Consider the following 21140-nt stretch of genomic DNA (forward strand, 5'->3'; position numbering starts at 1 on the left):
AGCAGGGAGGGGTGAGTGGTTGTTCTGGGAGAGGCCGGGTTAATTTGTCCTCGCTGGTGGCAGGAAGGTGGGGATTAAATTAAAAGCTGGACACACAAATGCTTCCTGGGGGTGAGGCTATTGGCTTCAGGGAGGTATGGAATACTGGATGGGGGGAAATTGCTTAGGACTGGGAGGTTTGTACTAGAGTTGGGGCAAACTACACAAACAAACAGAAACAACAGGCAGCATGAATTTTAAATAACTGTATTATTACTCACATAAACCACACACAGAGAAAAGCTTTATCTAAGACGGCCCCCCTTGCTGGAGAATCACAATCTTTACTGTAGCTAGGCTCACACCACCTCAGGGAGGCAGAGAAATATTGTTAACCCCCATTTGCTGACATGTCAAGTGGCATGCCCAAGGGCGCACAGGAAGTCTGTGGCAAAGCAGGAAATGGAACCCGGGTTTCCTGAGCGTCCAGCTAACATCCAAACCACTGGCCCATCCTTCTCTCTTATGTCCCTGAGTCCATAGCAGCTGTTCTGCTCTATCACTCACTGTTCTTGGTGACAGCCAATGGCCATAAGCTCCCAGAATATCTGAACAGCAAGTATCAAGAGATGTCACCAAATTCGCAATAGCGATATAAAATAAACCTAGAGCAAGAACGGAAAGACAGGGGCAAGACCAATCTTGATATGGAATCCAATGCCAGTTTTACATGTTTACCAGGTTGTTAATAACAAAATAAATACAAACAAATTGTTTAGAAAAATGTCATTTTTTAAAACACCACAATATCCCTTTAACAGATGGCATTTATGTGACTATCTTGGCAACTTGCATTGGAGCCGTCTGAGCCTACATCTGTACTTGCCTCTGCGTTGTCAGCACCGCTTTCGTCTTTGGCAAAGTTGATGAAAACCTGAAAGTTGAAAGGAAAATATTTGCTATGTGATAAAACAAAACAAAAAGTTAAAATGGACAAAAATGCCATTTTCCCCCCTACGGATCACAGCCCTGGGAAGGAGGCAGGGAGGAATTTTGTGTGTGAGAGGCGATTTCCAAAAGAAGTCTAAGAGAGCTAGTTGACAAATGCGAGTGGGGTATTTGTATATCTTGGGTTGCTTTGAAAAGCCCACCTTGAATGTGTATTTTATATATACACACCACACATGGATATCTACCTGCATAACTACCTATATGTTTGTGTGTACACACACAATCCTGCACATATTTGTGTGTACACACACATACGCCTACATTTTCATCCACACACCCCTATTATTCACATCAACACACACACTTCACTATCGGAAAAGCAGGCAGGATTTCAGAGTAATAGTTATGCTCCCAGTTGCAATCACTTGGCACTACTTTGGTGCTATAAAGGGGCTGCGCAGCTTCCCTATAAGAGCAATTGAGGATTTCCTTGTTGCAGGAACGTCCCCAGGCGGCAAAAAAAACGAGATAGCTCCACTGCACCCACGTTTAGTCCTTGTGTGGGGGGTCCCTTTGGGGCATGGTTGCAGAGCCTAGAGCTCCAGCTATTCCCTGCCAATTGAAATGGTCCTACCAGGCATAACGTAAGGTGGCCCTTAAACTTGGGTTCTTCCTATGATATTTTTATATCGGTGCAAAAAACTGTGCAGTAGAAATGGAGGAAACCTAACTAGGGCGGCATGTTACCAATAATAATAAATACAATGAGAATTAGAACAGAATCTAGAAGCTCAACTCAGATTGGAGCCTCGTATAGCTTCACGGAAGTCCACGGAGCTGTGGCAACCTACCTCAGATGAAGAGCTCATTCATGCTAAAAAACAGAGAGGCCGTAGAGAGCTGGCAATCGAAATAGAGACGCAAAAGCCGAGAGAAAGGAATGTCATCATGGAATCATAGAATCATAGAATACTAGGACTGGAAGGGATCTCGAGAGGTCATCGAGTCCAGTCCCCTGCCCTCATGGTAGGACCAAATACTGTCTAGACCATCCCTGATAGACATTTATCTAACCTGCTCTTCAATATCTCCAGAGATGGGGATTCCACAACCTCCCTGGGCAATTTATTCCAGTGTTTGACCACCCTGACAGTTAGGAACTTTTTCCTAATGTCCAACCTCAACCTCCCTTGCTGCAGTTTAAGCCCATTGCTTCTTGTTCTATTCTCAGAGGCCAAAATGAACAAGTTTTCTCCCTCCTCCTTATGACGCCCTTTTAGATATCTGAAAACTGCTATCATGTCCCCCCTCAATCTTCTCTTTTCTAAACTAAACAAACCTAATTCCTTCAGCCTTCCCTCATAGGTCATGTTCTCTAGACTGTTAAACATTCTTGTGGCTCTTCTCTGGACCCTCTCCGATTTCTCCACATCTTTCTTGAAATGCGGTGCCCAGAACTGGACACAATACTCCAACTGAGGCCTAACCAGCGCAGAATAGAGTGGAAGAATGACTTCTCGTGTCTTGCTCACAACACACCTGTTAATGCATCCCAGAATCATGTTTGCTTTCTTTGCAACAGCATCACACTGCTGACTCATATTCAGCTTGTGGTCCACTATGACCCCTAGATCCTTTTCTGCTGTACTCCTTCCCAGACAATCGCTTCCCATTCTGTATGTGTGAAATGGATTGTTCCTTCCTAAGTGGAGCACTTTGCATTTGTCTTTATTAAACTTCATCCTATTTACCTCAGACCATTTCTCCAATTTATCCAGGTCATTTTGAATTATGACCCTATCCTCCAGATTAGTCGCAACCCCTCCCAGCTTGGTATCATCTGCAAACTTAATAAGCGTACTTTCTATACCAATATCTAAATAGTTGATGAAGATATTGAACAGAGCCGGTCCCAAAACAAACCCCTGCTGAACTCCACTAGTTGTACCTTTCCAGCAGGATTGTGAACCATTAATAACTACTCTCTGAGTATGGTTATCCAGCCAGTTATGCACCCACCTTAAAGTAGCCCCATCTAAGTTGTATTTACCTAGTTTATTGATAAGAATATCATGTGAGACCGTATCAAATGCTTTACTAAAGTCTACGTATACCACATCTACCATTTCTCCCTTATTCACAAGACTCGTTATCCTATCAAAGAAAGCTATCAGATTGGTTTGACACGATTTGTTCTTTACAAATCCATGCTGGCTGTTCCCTATCACCTTGCCACTTTCCAAGGCTGCGTCGAGACTGGCATGATTTTGCACAAATACTTTTAACAGAAAAGTTTTTTTGTTAAAAGTATTTGTGCAAGTGAGCATCTATACTGGCATGTGCCTTTGCACAAAAGATTTGCTTTTGCGCAAAAGCATCCGTGCCAGTGTAGACGCTCTCTTGCGCAAGAAAGCTCTGATGGCCACTGGGCTTTCTTGCGCAAGAAATTAACGTTGCTGTCTACACTGGCCCTCTTGCGCAAGAATACTTGCGCAAGAGGGATTATCCCTGAGCAGGAGCGTCAGAGTATTTGCGCAAGAACCACTGATTTTGTACATTACAACGGCAGTGTTCTTGCGCGAATACTTGCTGCCAGTGTAGGCAGGCGGCAAGATTTTGCGCAAAAGTGCCTGCTTTTGCGCAAAATCATGCCAGTCTAGACGCAGCCCAAGTGTTTACAGATGATTTCCTTAATTACTTGCTCCATTATCTTTCCTGGCACAGAAGTTAAACTAACTGGTTTGTAGTTTCCCTTTGTATAGATGGGCACTATATTTGCCCTTTTCCAGTCCTCTGGAATCTCTCCTGTCTCCCATGATTTTCCAAAGATGGCAGCTAGAGGCTCAGATACCTCCTCTATCAGCTCCTTGAGTATTCTAGGATGCATTTCATCAGGCCCTGGTGACTTGCAGGCATCTAACTTTTCTAGGTGATTTTTAACTTGTTCTTTTTTTATTTTACTTTCTAAAACTACCCCCTTCCCACTAGCATTCACTATATTAGGCATACCTACAGACTTCTCGGTGAAGATCGAAACAAAGAAGTCATTGAGCATCTCTGCCATTTCCAAGTTTCCTGTAACTGTTTCTCCCTCCTCACTGACCAGTGGGCCTACCCTCTCCTTGGTCCTCCTCTTGCTTCTAATGTATTTATAAAAAGTCTTATTGTTTCCCTTTATTCCCGTAGCTAGTTTGAGCTCATTTTGTGCCTTTGCCTTTCTAATCTTGCTGCTGCATTCCTGTGCTGTTTGCCCATATTCATCCTTTGTAATTTGTCCTACTTTCCATTTTTTATATGACTCCTTTTTTATTTTAGATCATGCAAGATCTCGTGGTTAAGCCAAGGTGGTCTTTTGCCATATTTTCTATCTTTCCGACACATTGGAATAGCTTGCTTTTGGGCCCTTAACAATCGTCCCGTTTTACAGCTAGGGAGTGAGGCATAGAGACTACGTCTAGACTGCAAGCCTCTTGCAAGATACTTTCGAAAAAGCCTCTTTCAAAAAAGAGTGTCTAGACTACAACCAGTACTTCCGAAGAAGCAAGCTGCTTTTTCGAAAGAGCGCGCCCAGGCAGTCTGGATGCTCTCTTTCGAAAAAGGACAGTTTGCGTTACATAGCACCTTTTTTCGAAAGAGCACTTTCAAAAAAAGGCGTTATTCCTCATAAAATGAGGTTTTCCGCGGTTGAAAAACCTGCCATGTTCTTTCGATTTACTTTCAAAAGAACGCAGCAGCAGTCTAGACACAGGGGAAGTTTTTCTCGAAAAAACCCTGTAATCTAGACACACCCAGAGAGTGAATAACTTCAGGAAGGTCTCACAGGAACTCAACGTCACAGCTCCCGCCTGACAACCCTTCGCCACACGACCAACCTTCGTCTCTGAAAACTGTGGGTTGAAATGGCTGCCTACATTGACCCCCACGCAGCCCCACTGAAATCACCAGGCCAGCAGCAGCATGACCACAGACCAACAACTATTTGTACCACACAGCTGTGCTTGTGTGTGCACCCAAAAGGAGAACAGCTTGGAACCCCTTTCAACGGGTGCTCCAATGTGTCTGGTAATCGGTTCCTGTCCGGAGCAGACACTGAATTTCTTACCTCCTCTAGAGTGGTTTGACTCACTGAGAAGTGCCTGATTTTGAAGGCCATTTTGTTGGTTTCCAGAAGATCGAATATGTTTGCTACTCCTCCTGCTGAGACTGGCACGTGGTATTCCACCGTGTTGAGATGCCGGTCCTGTCGGAACAAGCGCAGAGGAACAACGTCAAGGTGTACAAGGTAAATAGGTCCCGGCTGGTCCTACGGCTGAGGTGCAGTATAAAAAGGAAGGGGAAATTGAACTAAGGGGGAGGATGAAAAGTCTCTGAGGGGTCGTCGGGTTAGTCTGTAACCTTAAAAACAACGAGGAATCCTGTGGCACCTTAGAGACTAAACAATATAGAGGAACATGAGCTTTCGTGGGCAAAACCCACGTCATTACTCATTAGCTGAGGTCCACAAAAGCTCATGCTCCTCCATAGTTTTGTTAGCCTCTAAGGGCCACAGGACTCCTGGTTGTTTTTTAAAGGGCCGGATGCATCTTCTCCCTTTCTGACTGACTCCGGTGAGAAAACTCCTCAGGCAAGGATTGCCGAGTGTGTTTCCCGTGAGTTGCTTTAGGTTTGCGGTGCTCTGTGGGGGTAAGTACACAAGCACTGAGGAACAGGCTTTAGGAAGATAGGGCATGTGCTTCACTTCCCATATCCTGGCTTGACGTGCGTGTCACTTTAGTAACACTGGCAGGGACAAAAACCCCAATGAGGATGGAAACCAGCAGAATCTGGCAACCCTGCGCGTGGGCCGCTGTCACAAAACGTCTCGTGCACCACACACAGGACCCCAATGGGCCGGGCCTCAGATCACCCACCACTGCGCTGGCTGGTCTGTTCTGTAATGCTGGCTAGCCCCTCTGAAGAGTGGGAATCCCGCAGAAAACATTTCTTGCCTGGGAAATAGTGCAGTGCAACAAATGTCAGGTGTTTTCTGGACTCCCAACTGAAATGTCTATTACCTTAGGCTCTCGGAGAAGACTACAGCCTAGGATCTTTAGGGAACATGTGGTGTTTCCAGTGGGGAAGCACTGGGATGGGCTCCCTAGGAGGGGGTGGAATCTCCATCCCTAGACATTTTTAAGTCCCGGCTTGACAAAGCCCTGGCTGGGATGAATTAATTGGGATGGATCCTGCTTTGGGCAGGGGGCTGGATTCGATGACTCCAGAGGTCTCTTCCAGCCCTAGGAGTCTATGATTTCCCATTGGTAGTTGGATGGATGACTTTGAAAGTTGGGGTTAAGCTAGCAGATTGGCTTGTCCTCATTCAGCACGGTGTTACTCCACCTCGATGCTAACACAGTTCTATTGCCAGAGGTACTCAAGAATCCCAGCTCCCTCTGAAAACAAATGGAGCTAGACAACTACAGCTTTCTGTAGCACTGATGTCAATGGGACTACTCAAGTGAGCAGGAGGGTGCCGGATTGGACTATCTTGCATGCTCACTGTCACCATTTGGCTGTGTTTTTAAAGCCACCTAGGAAATCTGGCTACTCTAGTGCTATTAAGATTAATTGGACCTCGGTGCCCAACTCCCTTGGGCAGTTTTGTAAATCAGAGCCTGGCTCCTGCTTTGAAAGAGGGATCTGGGTGTGCCGTTCCCTTGTGCTTTGAGAATGTAACCAGCTCTTGCTGAAGCCAGAGGACGGGATTCTGCTCTCCGTTCCTCCGGCAGCGGGTCTGACCTCTCCTGCTCACCTTCAGGCATGTGTTTGGAAAGTGTGACTGCATTAACTCCGTCAGAGCCTCCGTGCTGACCGCACTGCTCATCAGGTGCATCTTCACCGTGAAGCCTCTTCCAAACCTAGATGGAAAATCACAACGCTTGTTCCACAGCAGATTCAGAACAAAACACGAGAGCGTTTGCTAGAAGCACTCGTGAAACAAATCCAGGCCCAGTATAACTCCGGTGAGAACAATGACTGAGAATGGACTGAGGTCATACTTTGGAGAAACTATGGAGAGAGGCCATGCTATGGAGAAACTATGGAGAGAGGCCATGCTATGGAGAAACTATGGAGAGAGGCCATGCTATGGAGAAACTATGGAGTGAGGCCATACTATGGAGAAACTATGGAGTGAGGCCATACTATGGAGAAATCTGGATCAGCAGTCTAGTCTGAGTGATAATTGATGAACGTCATGGTTCATCACTATTGTATGTCTTTACGTTCTGTATTAAAGTTGACACAGTTATTGAGTCATCTACGTAGAGGAACATGCCTCTCAAACACCGAACAAAAGCTTCCCGGGGTAGAAAATGCACTGAGAGAGCTGGCTAAGAATTTCTTATTTTTTTTTCCATTGGCAAGTGCTGATTTGTAGGAAGCACTCAGGTCCCAGGTTGGTGGGACTGTGAGATCCCAACCAACCCCAGAAAAGCCACGCGGCTGGAGCAGTCACATGGGACATGGGTGACTCTGTTTCAATTCCCTGATTGACCTGGTGTGGAACAGGCCCTTGAAGTTGACCACAAGTGAGTATGCTGAGTGTGGGCTAGTGGGGGACGAGTCTCTCAGAAATGAGGAAAATCTTGGCTTTAGTCCTGCTGGAATGGACACCCAAACAGAAGGACCCCAAACAGAACTCCTGTTTTCCAGCTAGCACCCTTTATCTATCACCAGTTCTCTGAAACAAAAGACAAAAAGCTTTCAGTGATGCCCATGGGTTGATCACTGCACCTTGAGTACACACAGCTAGGTCCTCAGCGTGTCTCAGTTGCCTTCCATGGAGCTCCACTGATTTACCATCACAGGGCATGTGGTGCTCACTGTGGTAGAGGGGATGTGTGGAAGATACATTTTACTGACCTGCTCTTAATATGCTGCAAAGAGCCAAGGCACTGGAAACGCCCATTCACCATAATCGCCAGCCTGGTACAGAGAGCTTCACATTCTTCCATGCTGAAAAGCAAGCAGAGAAATTCTGTAGGGCCATCGAATGGCAGTGCAAGAACCTCTACTGGCCAGAGATTGGACGGTTTCCCATGAGTTTGTCAGGCAGTTGACCGGGAATGATTCATCTTAATCACCTGACCCAATCTTTAGCTGGCTCTTCTTGCACTACTACTGAAAAGGCCCCGTTCCTCAAAGATATGTAAGGGAGTTAAGTGCCTACATGCTTTTGAGGGTCTGGGCCAAGGACCCAGTCCATGGAGAGCTATCACACATGTCCAGGAGGTGTTTGGCCCTTTCTGGAGGATTTTCCTGGATTTTCTCATTCCATGTGGATGTTACCACAGATGGCCTTATGCAGCACCCTCCAGATCCAGAGAAGTTGGCTGCGGCGGTGAGTCGGGGTTGGGATTCTGAAAGGGTTTACATTCTGGTGCCTGTGAGTTCTAGAGTGTTCCAGTGTGCAGTGTTAGGCCAGGTTTACACTCGGGGAGAGAGTCAACCCAAGATATGCAATAGCAGCCACGTGACTGGAGTGGATGTAACTTAGATCGAATTTCCACGGCAACCCAACTGTGGGGACTTGACAGGAGAAAGTCTCCCATTAAATTCCCTTACTCCCCATAACTTGGTGCAGTGACGGAATCAACGGGGCGCCATCAGTGATTGATTTAACGGGTCCTTACTAGACCTGCTAAATTGAGCCCCGGGAGAGTGATCGCTGCAGGACTGAGCTCCTGGTAAGTGGAGACAAGCCTTTAGTTTGAGCATAACAACACAAAGGCAGACAGTACATTCTACCTGTGAGAAGTGAGGATTACTGAACATTGGTTCTGTACTTCCTCGGTGATGATTTTCCAAAGGTGTCGTTTAGCATTAGGATCCATTCCAGAGCTTGGTTCATCCTATAAAAAAAAAAAAAAAAGATTGTAAGTTTAAAGAGTAAATAAAATGTAATTTCTATTCCTCTCTGTATCAGCTCTGTTTAGAATCATCATTAAAGACGCTACAAATACTAATACAACTACTTAGCTCTTATATGGAGTTTCTGTCTGTGTTATCAGTATTATTTATTTGTATGATGATAGTGCCTAAGGTGGAACCCCCTTGTGCTGGGCGTTGTATAAAACAGATATTAAGAGAAAGTCTCTTCCACGAAGAGCTTACGAGCCAAACAGACAAGACAGCCAGAGAAGCTTACAGCAGGGACATGACTTCTCCAAATTCACACAGCAGGTCGGCGTCAGAGCCCGTGTCTCCTGAATCCCAGCCCAGTGCCCTCTTCACTGCTCAGGGCTGTAGCGGAACATTAAACTCATATACAACCACTCAGGCTCTCTAGAGGAATCGGAAGCCTGGTGCCCATTAATTTTAAATCAAATCATTTGCAAGCTTCAGCCTTAGCTTTCCAAGGGCTGACTCTGAGGTTCCACAGATAAACATCCCTCCGTGTAGATACCGTAGCAGCCCGAGAGCAGGGGGCTGCAGAAGCCAAGTGAAAGGTAGATACGGGGGAGTTGGGTATCTGGGTTTATGTTCCCTGAGGAGGCGGCCCTGCCCTTAGGACACCTGAAGCCCATCTGCAGACAGCCTGGAGGAAGGCTGATTAGAACACCTGCCGCCAGTTAAGGCTTATGGGCACCCTATAAAAACCTTCCCTCGGGCATGGCAGGGAAAGAAGAAAAGGGACGGACCAGAAGAGAGGAGGAGAGAGACGGAGCAGAAGACAAACCCAGAAGGCAGCAGCTAACCGGGCCTGTTCCAAGACACCAGGGAGTCAGTACCCAGGGAGTGGTTGGGGAAGTGACCCAGGGAGGGGCCGCTATTCAGTGGGGCAAGGACCAAGCCTCACAGCCGCACTCGGGGCTACCCCATAGGGCCCTGGCCCAGAACCCGGAGCAGGTGGGTGGGACCAGGTTTCCCCCACCCCTCCTCTTGGCTGGTGAGCTGCCAGAAAGGAAAAGGGGGACCCTTGGACTATCGGAGGGACTGACCTCCAAAACCCTGGACTGGCCAATGATGAAAAAAGCTCTTGGAGTCTCGGCAGTGGTAGGGACACCGCGAGTCTCTGAGGCGCATGCAAAGACCCTACCAGGAAGTGCAGGACCCAGGGGACTTAGCCCAGACTTGCCACAATATCTATTTCACACTTCCCTAAATGAAAGCTTCTTAATCCATTGTAGCTCTGAGCCACACATGGACTAATAACAGAACAGCCCTTTGTCTCCAGACCGACCCGCCTTCTGAGTAATATCTGCCTCATTTACGGGCAAAACAAGCTGTCGAGCTTCAGAATCCCATGGACAATACGCCACAGAGGAGTTACGATACGTGGCGCCCCACCTCATTCATCATCAACAAAGTTCTCAGCCAGCTGCCCATCATGGAATTGTTATCATGGGGGGAACAATGTGCTCGACGAAGCAGAAAGAAAACAGCTTTGTTCTTCGGAAAGCAGCTTGCGCTCAGACAATCTCCTTGTCTCCGCTTCTGTGGCGCTTGTAGGCGCAGACAGAAAAGCAAAGGAATTATGCAAAAGGAGGGGTGGCTCTTCTGTACATCAAAGCTGTGTGCATCTGGCCCAGTGTCTGGCATAGGGATTGCTCAGGAGTGCAGAATTTAAAACCCCTGGTCCCAGGGCGGTCTGGGACGTTGGAGGGTTCGTTTCTGTCTTTTAAACAATGCATGTTGCATGTGGTATCACCGGTGCGAGCACCTGACTTTTCCTGGGGGAACTCAACCCCCGCTCTGCTGCTGGCTCTTATTTTCTAGCCCTTACTTAGTGATCCCTAACATCCGGTTGGCTTTTTTGACTGCCGCGGCACACGGCGTGGATGTTTTCAGAGAACTCTCCACATTTCTCTCGAGTGGTGACAGCTAATTTAGACCCCAACATTTTATATGTATAGCTGGGATTATGTCTTCTCAATACACAATGCTCTGCATTTGTCAACATTGAGTTTCATCCACCATTTTGTTGCCTAGTCACCCCATTTAGTGAGTTCCTCTTGTAGCTCTTCATAGTCTGCCTAGGACTTAACTATTTTGAGGAGTTTTGTGTCATCTTCAACTCTCTGGGTATGTCTCGACTGCATCCCTCTGTCGGCAGAGGGATGCAGATTAGGCAGGTCAACATTGCAAATGAGGCAGGGATTTAAATATCGCGTGCTTAATTTGCATAAAAATGGCCACTGCGTTTTGCCGACTCAACACTTTGTCGGCAAAAAGCGGCCATCTAGAGGGGGATCTGTCGAGAAAGAAAGCCTTTTTCAACAGATCCTGTAAACCTCCTTGAAGCCCGGGAATCAGGCTGGTTGCCTTAACAACCATGAGGTAGAAAAGACAGAGGCTATTTGCCGTGATTGAATCCTGAAGGGCAAGGTGAGGTTTGTTGAGGACAGCAGAATACGAGGCCAATAGCGGCAGCAGAAGGGCCAGAGAAAAACCAGCTCCTTAAGCTGTGTGGGGTTCATTTAAACACTGGCCGCTTACGGATGCTGTGGCAATCAAACTTGGAGTGCTGGGGTTGTCCCTTGGGCCACATCTACACCAGGAGTTTATTTCAAATTTACTAAGTTCAACTTCTGGGCACCTGATTTTACAAAGTCGAACTTCCGTGTCCTCACTGCAAGGAAGAATTGAATGTAGTCTGAGGCAGGCTCTGTTAATGTGGAAGCATTACCTCAGACTCAGAGCCCCAAGAAGCACTGTGGGGAGCTGTGGGAGGGGCCAATTAGTTCAAAACAGCAGCACCGGAGCATGCCCACTAACGTTATTTCGGATGTACAAGTTCAGAATTCATAGGATCATAGAGCTGGAAGAGACCTCAGGAGGTCAAGTGCAGCCCCCCGCCCAAGGCAGGACCAACCCCAACTAAATTACCATCACTCCTCATGAAAAACAGGAGTACAGAGTTCGAATTCTGCGCCCCCTTATTCTGGAATAACGAGCTTGGTAGTGCAGACACATCGCTTACAAAATCGACCGGGGTGTGTGTGTTATTTTGTACTAAGGTTCTAGTAGAGACCAGGCTTTGGAGAGCTTCAAGTTGAGGAACAAGACTGAGAAACCTGAGCTGTGATTTTGGATGTGTACGTATGGGATGCTGCATGTGCCCACCTTTCCCAGAGTGACTAAAACGTGTGTGTAACCCAGGAGCTCCTGGGACTCCTACATCAATGCCAAACCTACTGCCACAGGCTGCTCAAAGAGAACATGAGGCTACTTCAGAACAAACCTCCACTATCGTGTAAGAAGAAAACATTAAGTTATGTTAGATAAAACAGTCGAATATTGCCTGTATGTGGCAAGAGAGCTACACTTTCTAGATCATATCTTAGAGGGACACTGGTTCTGGTTTTCACCCCATAGTGGCGTGGGGCCACTGATATAGGCTATCTGCTCCTTTTGCTCCTTCTTGCTGTATCATGGAGGGCGTGGTCTCATCTTGCATCTGATATGGAAGTTGTAGAGAGACAATACGTATGGAACATGTGATGGTATTTTCTGTTCCTTTCCCTTTATGAGTAATAGGCAGACACAATAAAACATCTGTGAAGAAGCCCTCAGGCAGTGTCTCTGGATTTCTCTAGAATACTTCCTACAGTTCGAGCATCCACATTTGAAAAAGGCTACTGGGAAAATTGGAGAAGGTGCAGCAAAGGGCCACAAAATAATTTACAAAAATGAACACCTTAGTGTGAGAGACTTAAAAAGTTCCATCTGTGTAGCTTAACAAAAAGAAGACTGAGAGGTCACTAGATTACAACGTATAAGTACCCTTCTGAGGAGAGTATAGTGGGAATTAAGGTGCTCATTAATCTCGCTGAGAAAGGCCTCACGAGAACCAAGGGCTGGAAGGGAAAAACCAGATATATTCAAATTAGAAAGAAGGCACCATTTTTTCTGTGAGCCTGATTAGCCATTGGAACAAATTACCAAGGGAAGTGATGGATTTTCCATGTCTTGGAGCCTTCAAATGAAGACTCAACACCTTTCCAGAAGAAATGCTTTAGTCAGACACAATGTATTGGGCTCTGTATGGGGGTGAAATCCTATAGCGTGTGTTACACGAGTTGACCTGTGACCTCTGATCTGATCCTACAAAGGCTGTGAGAATAGATGGACAGACAGACAGGCAGACAATAAAATTGCTTTTAGTAGCTATGAGTGACGCCAACATAACCAAAAGGCAAGTAAGGGAACGTACAAGTATTAATATTAAGCAATAAATTGAGGTCTAGCTGTGATACATTTGTTAGCATAAGAAGCATAAGACTTAGCATAAATAAGGGACCTAGGGTTATAAGATTTAGCAACGTGTGCTTTTGAATACACAATTGCACAGCAAAGAACACATTAATTGAATACTAATAAACTTCTAGGGGATTCTTAAGTATGTGAAACCATGAGGTCAACCTCATTAACATATCGGAAACCCTGGGAAATGTATTGATGCAAAAAAACCTAACAACAATCAGAACACCAATTCCGGTTTCCTGGGCAACTGTAGCATGAAAGCCAGAAAACCACCTAACGACGGTAATGGGACATGCTTGATTGTTCAGGGGAAGAAGGACTGGTGTAGTAAGGTGTAAATCCATCCTTTCGCTGGGCTCATCGGAATGACAGCGTGACAGCGAAAACCGTCACCACTGCCTTAGGATGACTTCCACTTACGTTTCTTTCCATCGGCACTTCTAATGGCCTCCAGAAGGTTGTGAGTATGTACAATGCAGGAAAGCACTTTGCTGTACTTCCCTTACGCACGCGGATGTTTCTGTTCTTTCAATGAGATTTGTCTGTGCTCCCTGAAGTCCACGGTTTCTGCTTGCGCCTCACCAGCCTTCAACTCTGTGAAATTTCTGACCTCACTGCAGAGTAAAAAACCCGACTGGTGCAATTTGCACCCTACTCTTATCCCAGGCTGCAGGCAGGTGGTCAGAGGAGATGATATAGTGGTCCCTGCTGGCCTTAAAAGCTACAAATCTTTACATCACAAAACTTCTGATTTCTTACCAGCAGTAGAATCGACGGGTTCCCGACGAGGGCCAGTGCGGTCGATAACTTCCTATTAGTGCCATAGCTGCACATGGAGGTGACTCTGTCTTTGTATGGCATCAGATTAAGTCTATGAAGAAGCTGAAGTGCGATCTGTGGGTACAATGAATAATACAAACATTTGATTTGCACTGAGAATTAGAGCAACCAGAGAATAGCTGGAACAAGCATGTCTTTGCCAATGAATCAGCACCCAGCTCCTCAACGGGTGCAAATCAGTGTAGCTGCAATGTCTTCCACAGAGCTACGCCGATTTACATCAGGTAGGACTGTAACCTTTGGTTCCCAGCAGTTCAGATACTATCATTGAATGTCCTTTGAAATAGCATGTTGCTGCCAGGTAAGGTGTTGCTCCAAAGGAGTCTTTGAAGTGTGGGGACTCTCTTGAAATACACAGGAGTTTAACAATGTCACAAAGACCCCTGGGGAGAGATCCATTAAGGACACAGCCTTTACGAGCCCCGTTTTACAAATTCCAGCTTCACCCGTTCGCTTAGTAAACATCTGCCACCAAAGTCAACGGGAGTATTTGCACGGATGTCCATGGGGATAGTTTTAACAGGATGGCTCCAGGCATGTATATCATGCCTAGTATCTGATGTTTGCGGTATCAGCCCCTTCCTTATTTGTAGTCGTTCCATACAATAGAATCAGAGAACCCTAGGGCTGGAAGAGACCTCAGGAGTTATTAAGTCCAGCCCTTGACCAAAGCAGAACCAACCCCAACTCAATCATCCCAACCAAGGCTTTGTCAAGCCGGGACTTGAAAACCTGTAGAGATTCCACCCCCTCCCTAGGGAACCCATTCCAGTGCTTCACCACCCTCCTAGGAAAATAGTTTTTCCTAATATCCAACCTAGCCCTGCAACTTAGTTTTCCTTGTTCTGTCGTCTGTCACTATTGAGAAGAGCCTCTCTCCATCCTCTTTGAAACCCCCCGCTTCAAGCAGTTAAAGGATACTATCAAATCCCCCCTCACTTTTCTCTTCTGTAGATTAATTAAGCCAAATCCCTCAGCCTCTCTATGACTCCATGTTACAAAAACAATCAAGTCCTGGGACCATCCCACATTCATCTAGGCCTGGGATAGGCAATAAGCAGCCCACAGGCGAGACACGGTTTGCCAGGATTAACTCCCAGTGGCTGGCCAGATGCTTCACCTACCTGCGTGTCCTCCAGTATGGCCTCTTGCAGCTCCCATTGGCTGCAAATCACTCTTTCAGGCCAGTGGGAGCTGCAGGAAGTGGTGCCCTGTTCTACTTACTGCCCACCCCAGAAAGGCAGGGAATCCCAGGTTGGAAATCCCTTATTGTCACCTTCCTCATTGTTTATTATGACACAAAATGGTCTAAATCAAGACAACGAACTTTAATGGAAGGACTCACTGACTCGACTGGGCTTGAATGGAACTCTTTGGTCATACAGGTCTACTCACTCCTTTAATCTGTTTCTCTGGGATGCCGTGTAGCCGAGCGTAGAAGTACATGTGCTCTTCCACCGTCAGCAAGTCATCCAAGGCATCTTCTTGAGGGCAGTAGCCAAACAGTGACCAGTGGGTGTCATCAATGTCACTCAGGGACCTGGATCAGGAAAGGAGGAAAGGGTCATTTCATAAACACGACAGAACAAAATCTGCTCTGGGCTCTTTGAAACAGGAGTGAAAGGGGGAAATGTTGGCCTAGCTGAAGGAGGGATGCTCTTAGCTCATGATACGTAAGCCTGTCTCAGTTCCTAGAAGGAAGGAGCATGTGTCTATGGCCCAGTTACTCACACTGAGTAGTACCTCACTCTGTTTGTCCAGTGATTTTGATGGACCAGTTTCCAGTGGCCAGACTCATGTTCAGTAGCTCTTTGCTCCATTATCAGACCCACTGGTTTAAATGGAACCAGAGGATGGTGGATAGACTCAGGTTCTTAATGACTCAGGTCTACACGACCTCTGAAACCTATCTAACTTGTGCTGCTCAGGGGTGTGTGTGTGTGAAAAAGACACCCCTCCCCCGAGCAACAGAAGTTACAGCGACCTACGTACCATCCGCACCATCGGTGGAAGATGCTTTCCTGGTAACAAAGCTTTACCTCTCACAGAGGACTAATAATGGCCCGCCAACAGCATAGCATGTCTTCAGTGGACACGCTACACCCAGGCAGCACGTCTAGTGTCAATCTGACAGTGAGATTCTGATCACACAAGAGAAATAAACCCAGGAGAAACTCCACTGACATCAGGGCGGGATGTGATAGAGGTCTATAAAATCATGACTGGTGTGGAAAAAGCAAATAAGGGAAAGTTATTAGCATACTCACATAATATAAGAACTAGGGGTCACCAAATGAAATGAATAGGCAGCAGGTTTAAAACAAACAAAAGGAAGTTTTTCTTCACTCAGTGCACAGTCAACTTGTGGAACTCCTTGCCAGAGGATGTGGTGAAGACTAAGACTTTAACAGGGTTCAAAAAAGAGCTAGATAGATTCATTGAGGTTAGGTCCATCAATGGCTATTAGCAAGGAAGGGTAGGAATAGTGTCCCTAGCATCTGTTTCTCTGGAAATGGGTGACAGGGGAGGGATCGCATGAGGATTACCTGTTGTGTTCCCTCCCTCTGGGGCATCTGGTATTGGCCACTGTCGGCAGACAGGACACTGAGCTAGATGGACCTTTGGTCTGACCCAGTGTGGTCATTTTTATGAGTTTGTACCCAGCACTAAACTTTGCCAGTGAAATGAAACTCAATACCTTGAGGATGTAATTATAATATTTTTCAAAGGTGGAATTATCTGCTTTCTGTGCATGCACACGCGCTCTCTTTTTAAGTTTAACTCTTGGTAATTTGCTTTGCTGACCCAGCTGGGGTCCACGACCAGACTTGTGGCTACATCCCTCCCATGTAGCTCACCCTCCGTACCCAGTTTGATCCCGGACGCGCAGTCTTCCGCTGGTAGCCCCAATGTCTCCCGTGAGCATTTTAAAGATGGTCGTCTTTCCAGCGCCGTTCACACCAAGCAGCCCGAAGCACTGGGTTGTGAGACAGAAAGGGAGGCATTTAGGCATGCTGCATTCAGGGCTAACGGATTGCTCTGAGGCAAGTGCTCCATGCAACGTGTGACTTCTCCTCTGGCCCCTGAGCACACATGAATTATGGAAAAGGCAAAGGCAGGCAAAGTGCATAGCAATAGCCGAAGGGAGGTTGTTTATTGGGCGGTATCTTGCCGCATGCATTAGAGTCCTCTGGTTAATATAGCAGGAAAGAATGGATGGGTCTGTAATACGATCATTCCTTTTATTTCGAGATGCACGTTCATATCCCGGGATCATCTTATTCTATAAATGCAGGCTCCTGCTGCTTCACGGACTAGATGAAAGCTACCTGGAGAGAGGTCTGCTTCAATCATACTCCCTGCAGCAGTGTAGACAGACTCACGGCAAGACAGTCACTGTACCCACACACCGGCGGACAGGGGAGGAAGCAAAGGTACAGAGGGAGAAAGAGTCAAATACACAAATGGCCGTTTGAAGTCTAATTCCCACTGACTTTCCTAGGGATTTGGGGACTATCTTCTGTGTATGCCTTTAAAAATTTCCTCCTCCCCCCCCCCCCCCCGCCTGAGATCTGAGGCTAGATTTCCATAAGCCATCAGCTCCTATTTACCCAGCGTGCAAAGCCCTTCCTAAAATCTGGTTGTTGGTATCAAACTGGCATTGAAGCAATTCTGAAAAATCTTGCCTGGCCCAAGATCAAGCCGGTGGCAGGAACAGAATCCAGATCTCCTAGTCCTGTGTACTAGCCATTGGACCCCACTGCCTTGCCACCTGGCCATCCCCCTTTCCAAGCCCACTGCTCTCTGAATAGTCAAAGCGACATTTCCAATGGTAATTGTAAATTCAAGACAGACCAACAATGCTGAGTTTATACTCAGTCTTACCGCCCTGCCGGGGACAATATACTCTGGTGTATCCTAACTGAACTGGCTCTAATTTTCTCGTCACCGAAGTACAAAAGTCCTGACAAACTTGATCTTCCAGGTGTCCTATAGAGGTTAGTTTAACAATGACAAATAAAGAATTGCCATTATTTACTGTACAATCCTAGCACTTAGAGGCACCAATGAATGATCAACACCATAGTGTGCTAAACACTTTATAAAACACGCGGTAAAAAGACAGGTCCTCCCTCTAGATTATCACGATGAGTAGTCCTGTGGCACCTTAGAAACTAACAAAAATATATAGAATCGCCATGAACTTTTGTGGGTAAAACTCACTTTATAAGATGAGTTGGAGCGGAAAAAACAGACACCGAGATATATATATGTAACAGCCAAAGAAGTATCTGTCAATTGTAGGACCTGTGGATAATGAGGCTAATTAAGTGGGCTTGAAGTTTCCCATTCATAGAGTTTAATGTGAAAATGTGGATGTTAAAGACAGAAGAAATTGACTTTGTAATGTGCCAACAAGCCCAGGGTACCAGTATCAAAGTTGTAGATGAATTCCAGTTCTGCGTAGTCTCTCTATATTGGCTGGTGAAATTCTTTTGTAGAAGAATGGCTACTTTTAAATCCACAATTGAATGATCAGGCAAGTTAAATGTTACCCTCCAGGTTTATGTGAGTAACCATATCTGTTGTCTGATTTGTGTCCATTTATCCTTTGGCCAATACACATGGCAGAGGGACATTGCAGGCACTTCATGGCATATATGAAGTGGACGTGCAGTTGTATGAGCCACTGATATTGCGGCTTATGTGGTTAGGTCCTGTGATGGTGTCACTTATATAGATGTGTGGACAGAGTAGGCAGAACATTTTAACCTGCCTGGTCACTCAATCATGGAATTAAAAGAAGCCATTCTGCTACAAAAGAATGTCACGAATCAATCAGGGTATGTCTACACTACAGCGCTAATTCGAACTAACTTAATTCGAATTAGTTAATTTGAACTAAGCTAATTCGAACTAGTGCATCTAGACCTAAAAACTAGTTCGAATTAGCATTTTGCTAATTCGAATTAGCACGTCCACACTGAGTGGACCCTGAACTGAGGTTAAGGATGGCCAGAAGTGGTGCCGGCAGGGCATCAGATTAGGACTTAGAGAGTGGAGCTGCTGTCTCAGGCTAGCCGAGGGCTGTACTTAAAGGGGCCCAACCCCCACCCCGGACAGACAGTTCTCAGGGTTCCCCGCTCGCTTGTCTACCTCGATGAGGGACAGCAAAGCAGTCCTGGCTTGGAGTGCCCTGAGTGCCCGCACTCGGCACATCAAAGCACTCGGCCATCAGCCTGGCTGCACTTGCCACAGGCTGCCATCCGGTGGGGATCAATCGGGGGGCTGCAGAAGAGCTTCCATCCCGAGGAGCCCACAGAGCCACCCCAGTCCTCCCCATCGGGGGCTCGTGCCCCATTCCTCCCTCACCTCCTTCCACTTACCCCTCCCTAGCCCCCCTTCCTAATGTACAAAATAAAGGACATGTGTGTTCAAAAATAGAAACTCTCTTTATTGAACAAAACTGGGCAGGGGGGATTAACCTCTGGGGAGACTTGGAAAAGGAGGTGGGAGAGGGGAAGAGAGAAGGTGGGAGAGGGGAAGGGGAAACCTGGGAGGAGGGAGCTGGAAGGGGGAAGCCAGGGGAAGAAGGAGGAGGGGAAGTATCAAACTATGGTACGCCACATCTTCAGTACTGTGTACAGATGTGATCTCCTCACCCTAGAAAAGATGTTTTGGCCTTGGAAAAAAGGGCAACTAAAATGATCAGGGGTTTGGAACAGGTCCCATATGACAAGAGGCTAAAGAGACTGGGACTTTTCAACTTAGAAAAGAGGAGACTGAGGGGGGATATGATAGAGGTTTATAAAAACATGAGTGGTGTGGAGAGGGTGCATAAAGAAAAGTTCTTCATTAATTCCCATAATAGAAGGACTAGAGGACACCAAATGAAATGAATGGGTAGCAGGTTTCAAACTAATAAAAGAAAGTTCTTCTTCACAAAGCACATAGTTAACCTGTGGAACTCCTTGCCACAGGAGGCTGTGAAGGCTAGAACTAGAACAGAGTTAAAAGAGAAGTTAGATAAAGTCATGGAGGTTGGGTCCATGGAGTGGTATTAGCCAGGGGGTAGAAATGGTGTCTCTGGCCTCTGTTTGTGGAAGGCTGGAGATGGATGGCATGAGATAAATGGCTTGGTCATTGTCTTCGGTCCATCCCCTCCAGGGTACCTAGTGTTGGCCGCTGTCGGCAGACAGGCTACTGGGCTAGATGGACCTTTGGTCTGACCCAGTACGGCCATTGTAAGCTCAGGGCCGGGGGTCCCACTGGACCACCTTGATTTTCATGGAAACCTGCTCCTGGTTTTGCATGTGGCCTTTGGTGGCCAGGCTGGCAGCTATCCTGCCCTAGACGGTCGCTTTCCTGTGCCTAGTGCAGAGATCGTGGACGTTGGAGGCCTCCCCCCAAACCTGGATGAGGTCCACGATCTCCGCAATAGACCAGGCGGGTGCCCGCCTCTTGCGGCCCCGGGCAGGCTCCTGGGAGCCGCCAGCCTGGTTCCGGGAAGAGGTGGAGGGCTAGGTGGCAGTGGGTGGCTGGCTCATGCCATGCCAGGTGCAGGGTCTGCTGGCTGGGTGCTGGCAGGCTTGCACCTGGCACGGGCACCGTAGCCAGACCGTGCCCCTTTAAAGGCTCCGGGGCCGGGAGGGGGGCAGAAGAGTTTCCCTGGTTGTGCCCAGAGTGGCCACTAGGGCAAGCTGGGAAGGGCTAGCCTCCCACTAGTTTGAATTAAGTGGCTACACAGCCCTTAATTCGAACTACTTAATTCGAACTAGGTGTTAGTCCTCGTAGATGAGGTTTACCTAGTTCGAATTAAGTGCTCCGCTAGTTCAAATTAAGTTCCAACTAGCAGTTTGCATGTGTAGCGCCTATCAAAGTTAATTCGAACTAACAGCTGTTAGTTCAAATTAACTTTGTAGTGTAGACATACCCTAACAGAGAGAGACTGAAGAACTTGAATTCATCATCAAATTTGACACTGTTAACCTGGGCTTGAATAAAGATGTTAATTGGTTGGCACATTACAAAGCCAATTTCTCTTGCTTTTAACATCTGCATTTTCACATCAAAAGCAATGAATGGGGCACATCCAGCCCACTTAATTAATCTCATTACCACAG

At 46.8% G+C, this 21140-nt stretch overlaps 1 protein-coding gene across 1 annotated transcript in view; it reads right to left on the minus strand.

Moving 5' to 3' along the window:
- Positions 1-230: 230 nt before the first annotated feature.
- Positions 231-21140, minus strand: part of ABCA12 (ATP binding cassette subfamily A member 12) — a 129251-nt gene continuing 108341 nt past the window's right edge. Inside the window, exons 47-54 of the mRNA XM_075933955.1 lie at positions 16884-16993; positions 15412-15556; positions 13936-14070; positions 8719-8822; positions 7834-7926; positions 6722-6827; positions 5033-5170; positions 231-913 (exon numbers count right to left, since the gene is read on the minus strand). Coding sequence (XP_075790070.1) covers positions 794-913; positions 5033-5170; positions 6722-6827; positions 7834-7926; positions 8719-8822; positions 13936-14070; positions 15412-15556; positions 16884-16993 — 951 coding nt within the window. The 3' untranslated portion in view covers positions 231-793. The remainder of the gene's footprint in view (positions 914-5032; positions 5171-6721; positions 6828-7833; positions 7927-8718; positions 8823-13935; positions 14071-15411; positions 15557-16883; positions 16994-21140) is intronic.

This window comes from Pelodiscus sinensis, chromosome 7 (genome assembly GCF_049634645.1).
Source record: "Pelodiscus sinensis isolate JC-2024 chromosome 7, ASM4963464v1, whole genome shotgun sequence".
NCBI classification, from domain to species: domain Eukaryota; kingdom Metazoa; phylum Chordata; order Testudines; family Trionychidae; genus Pelodiscus; species Pelodiscus sinensis.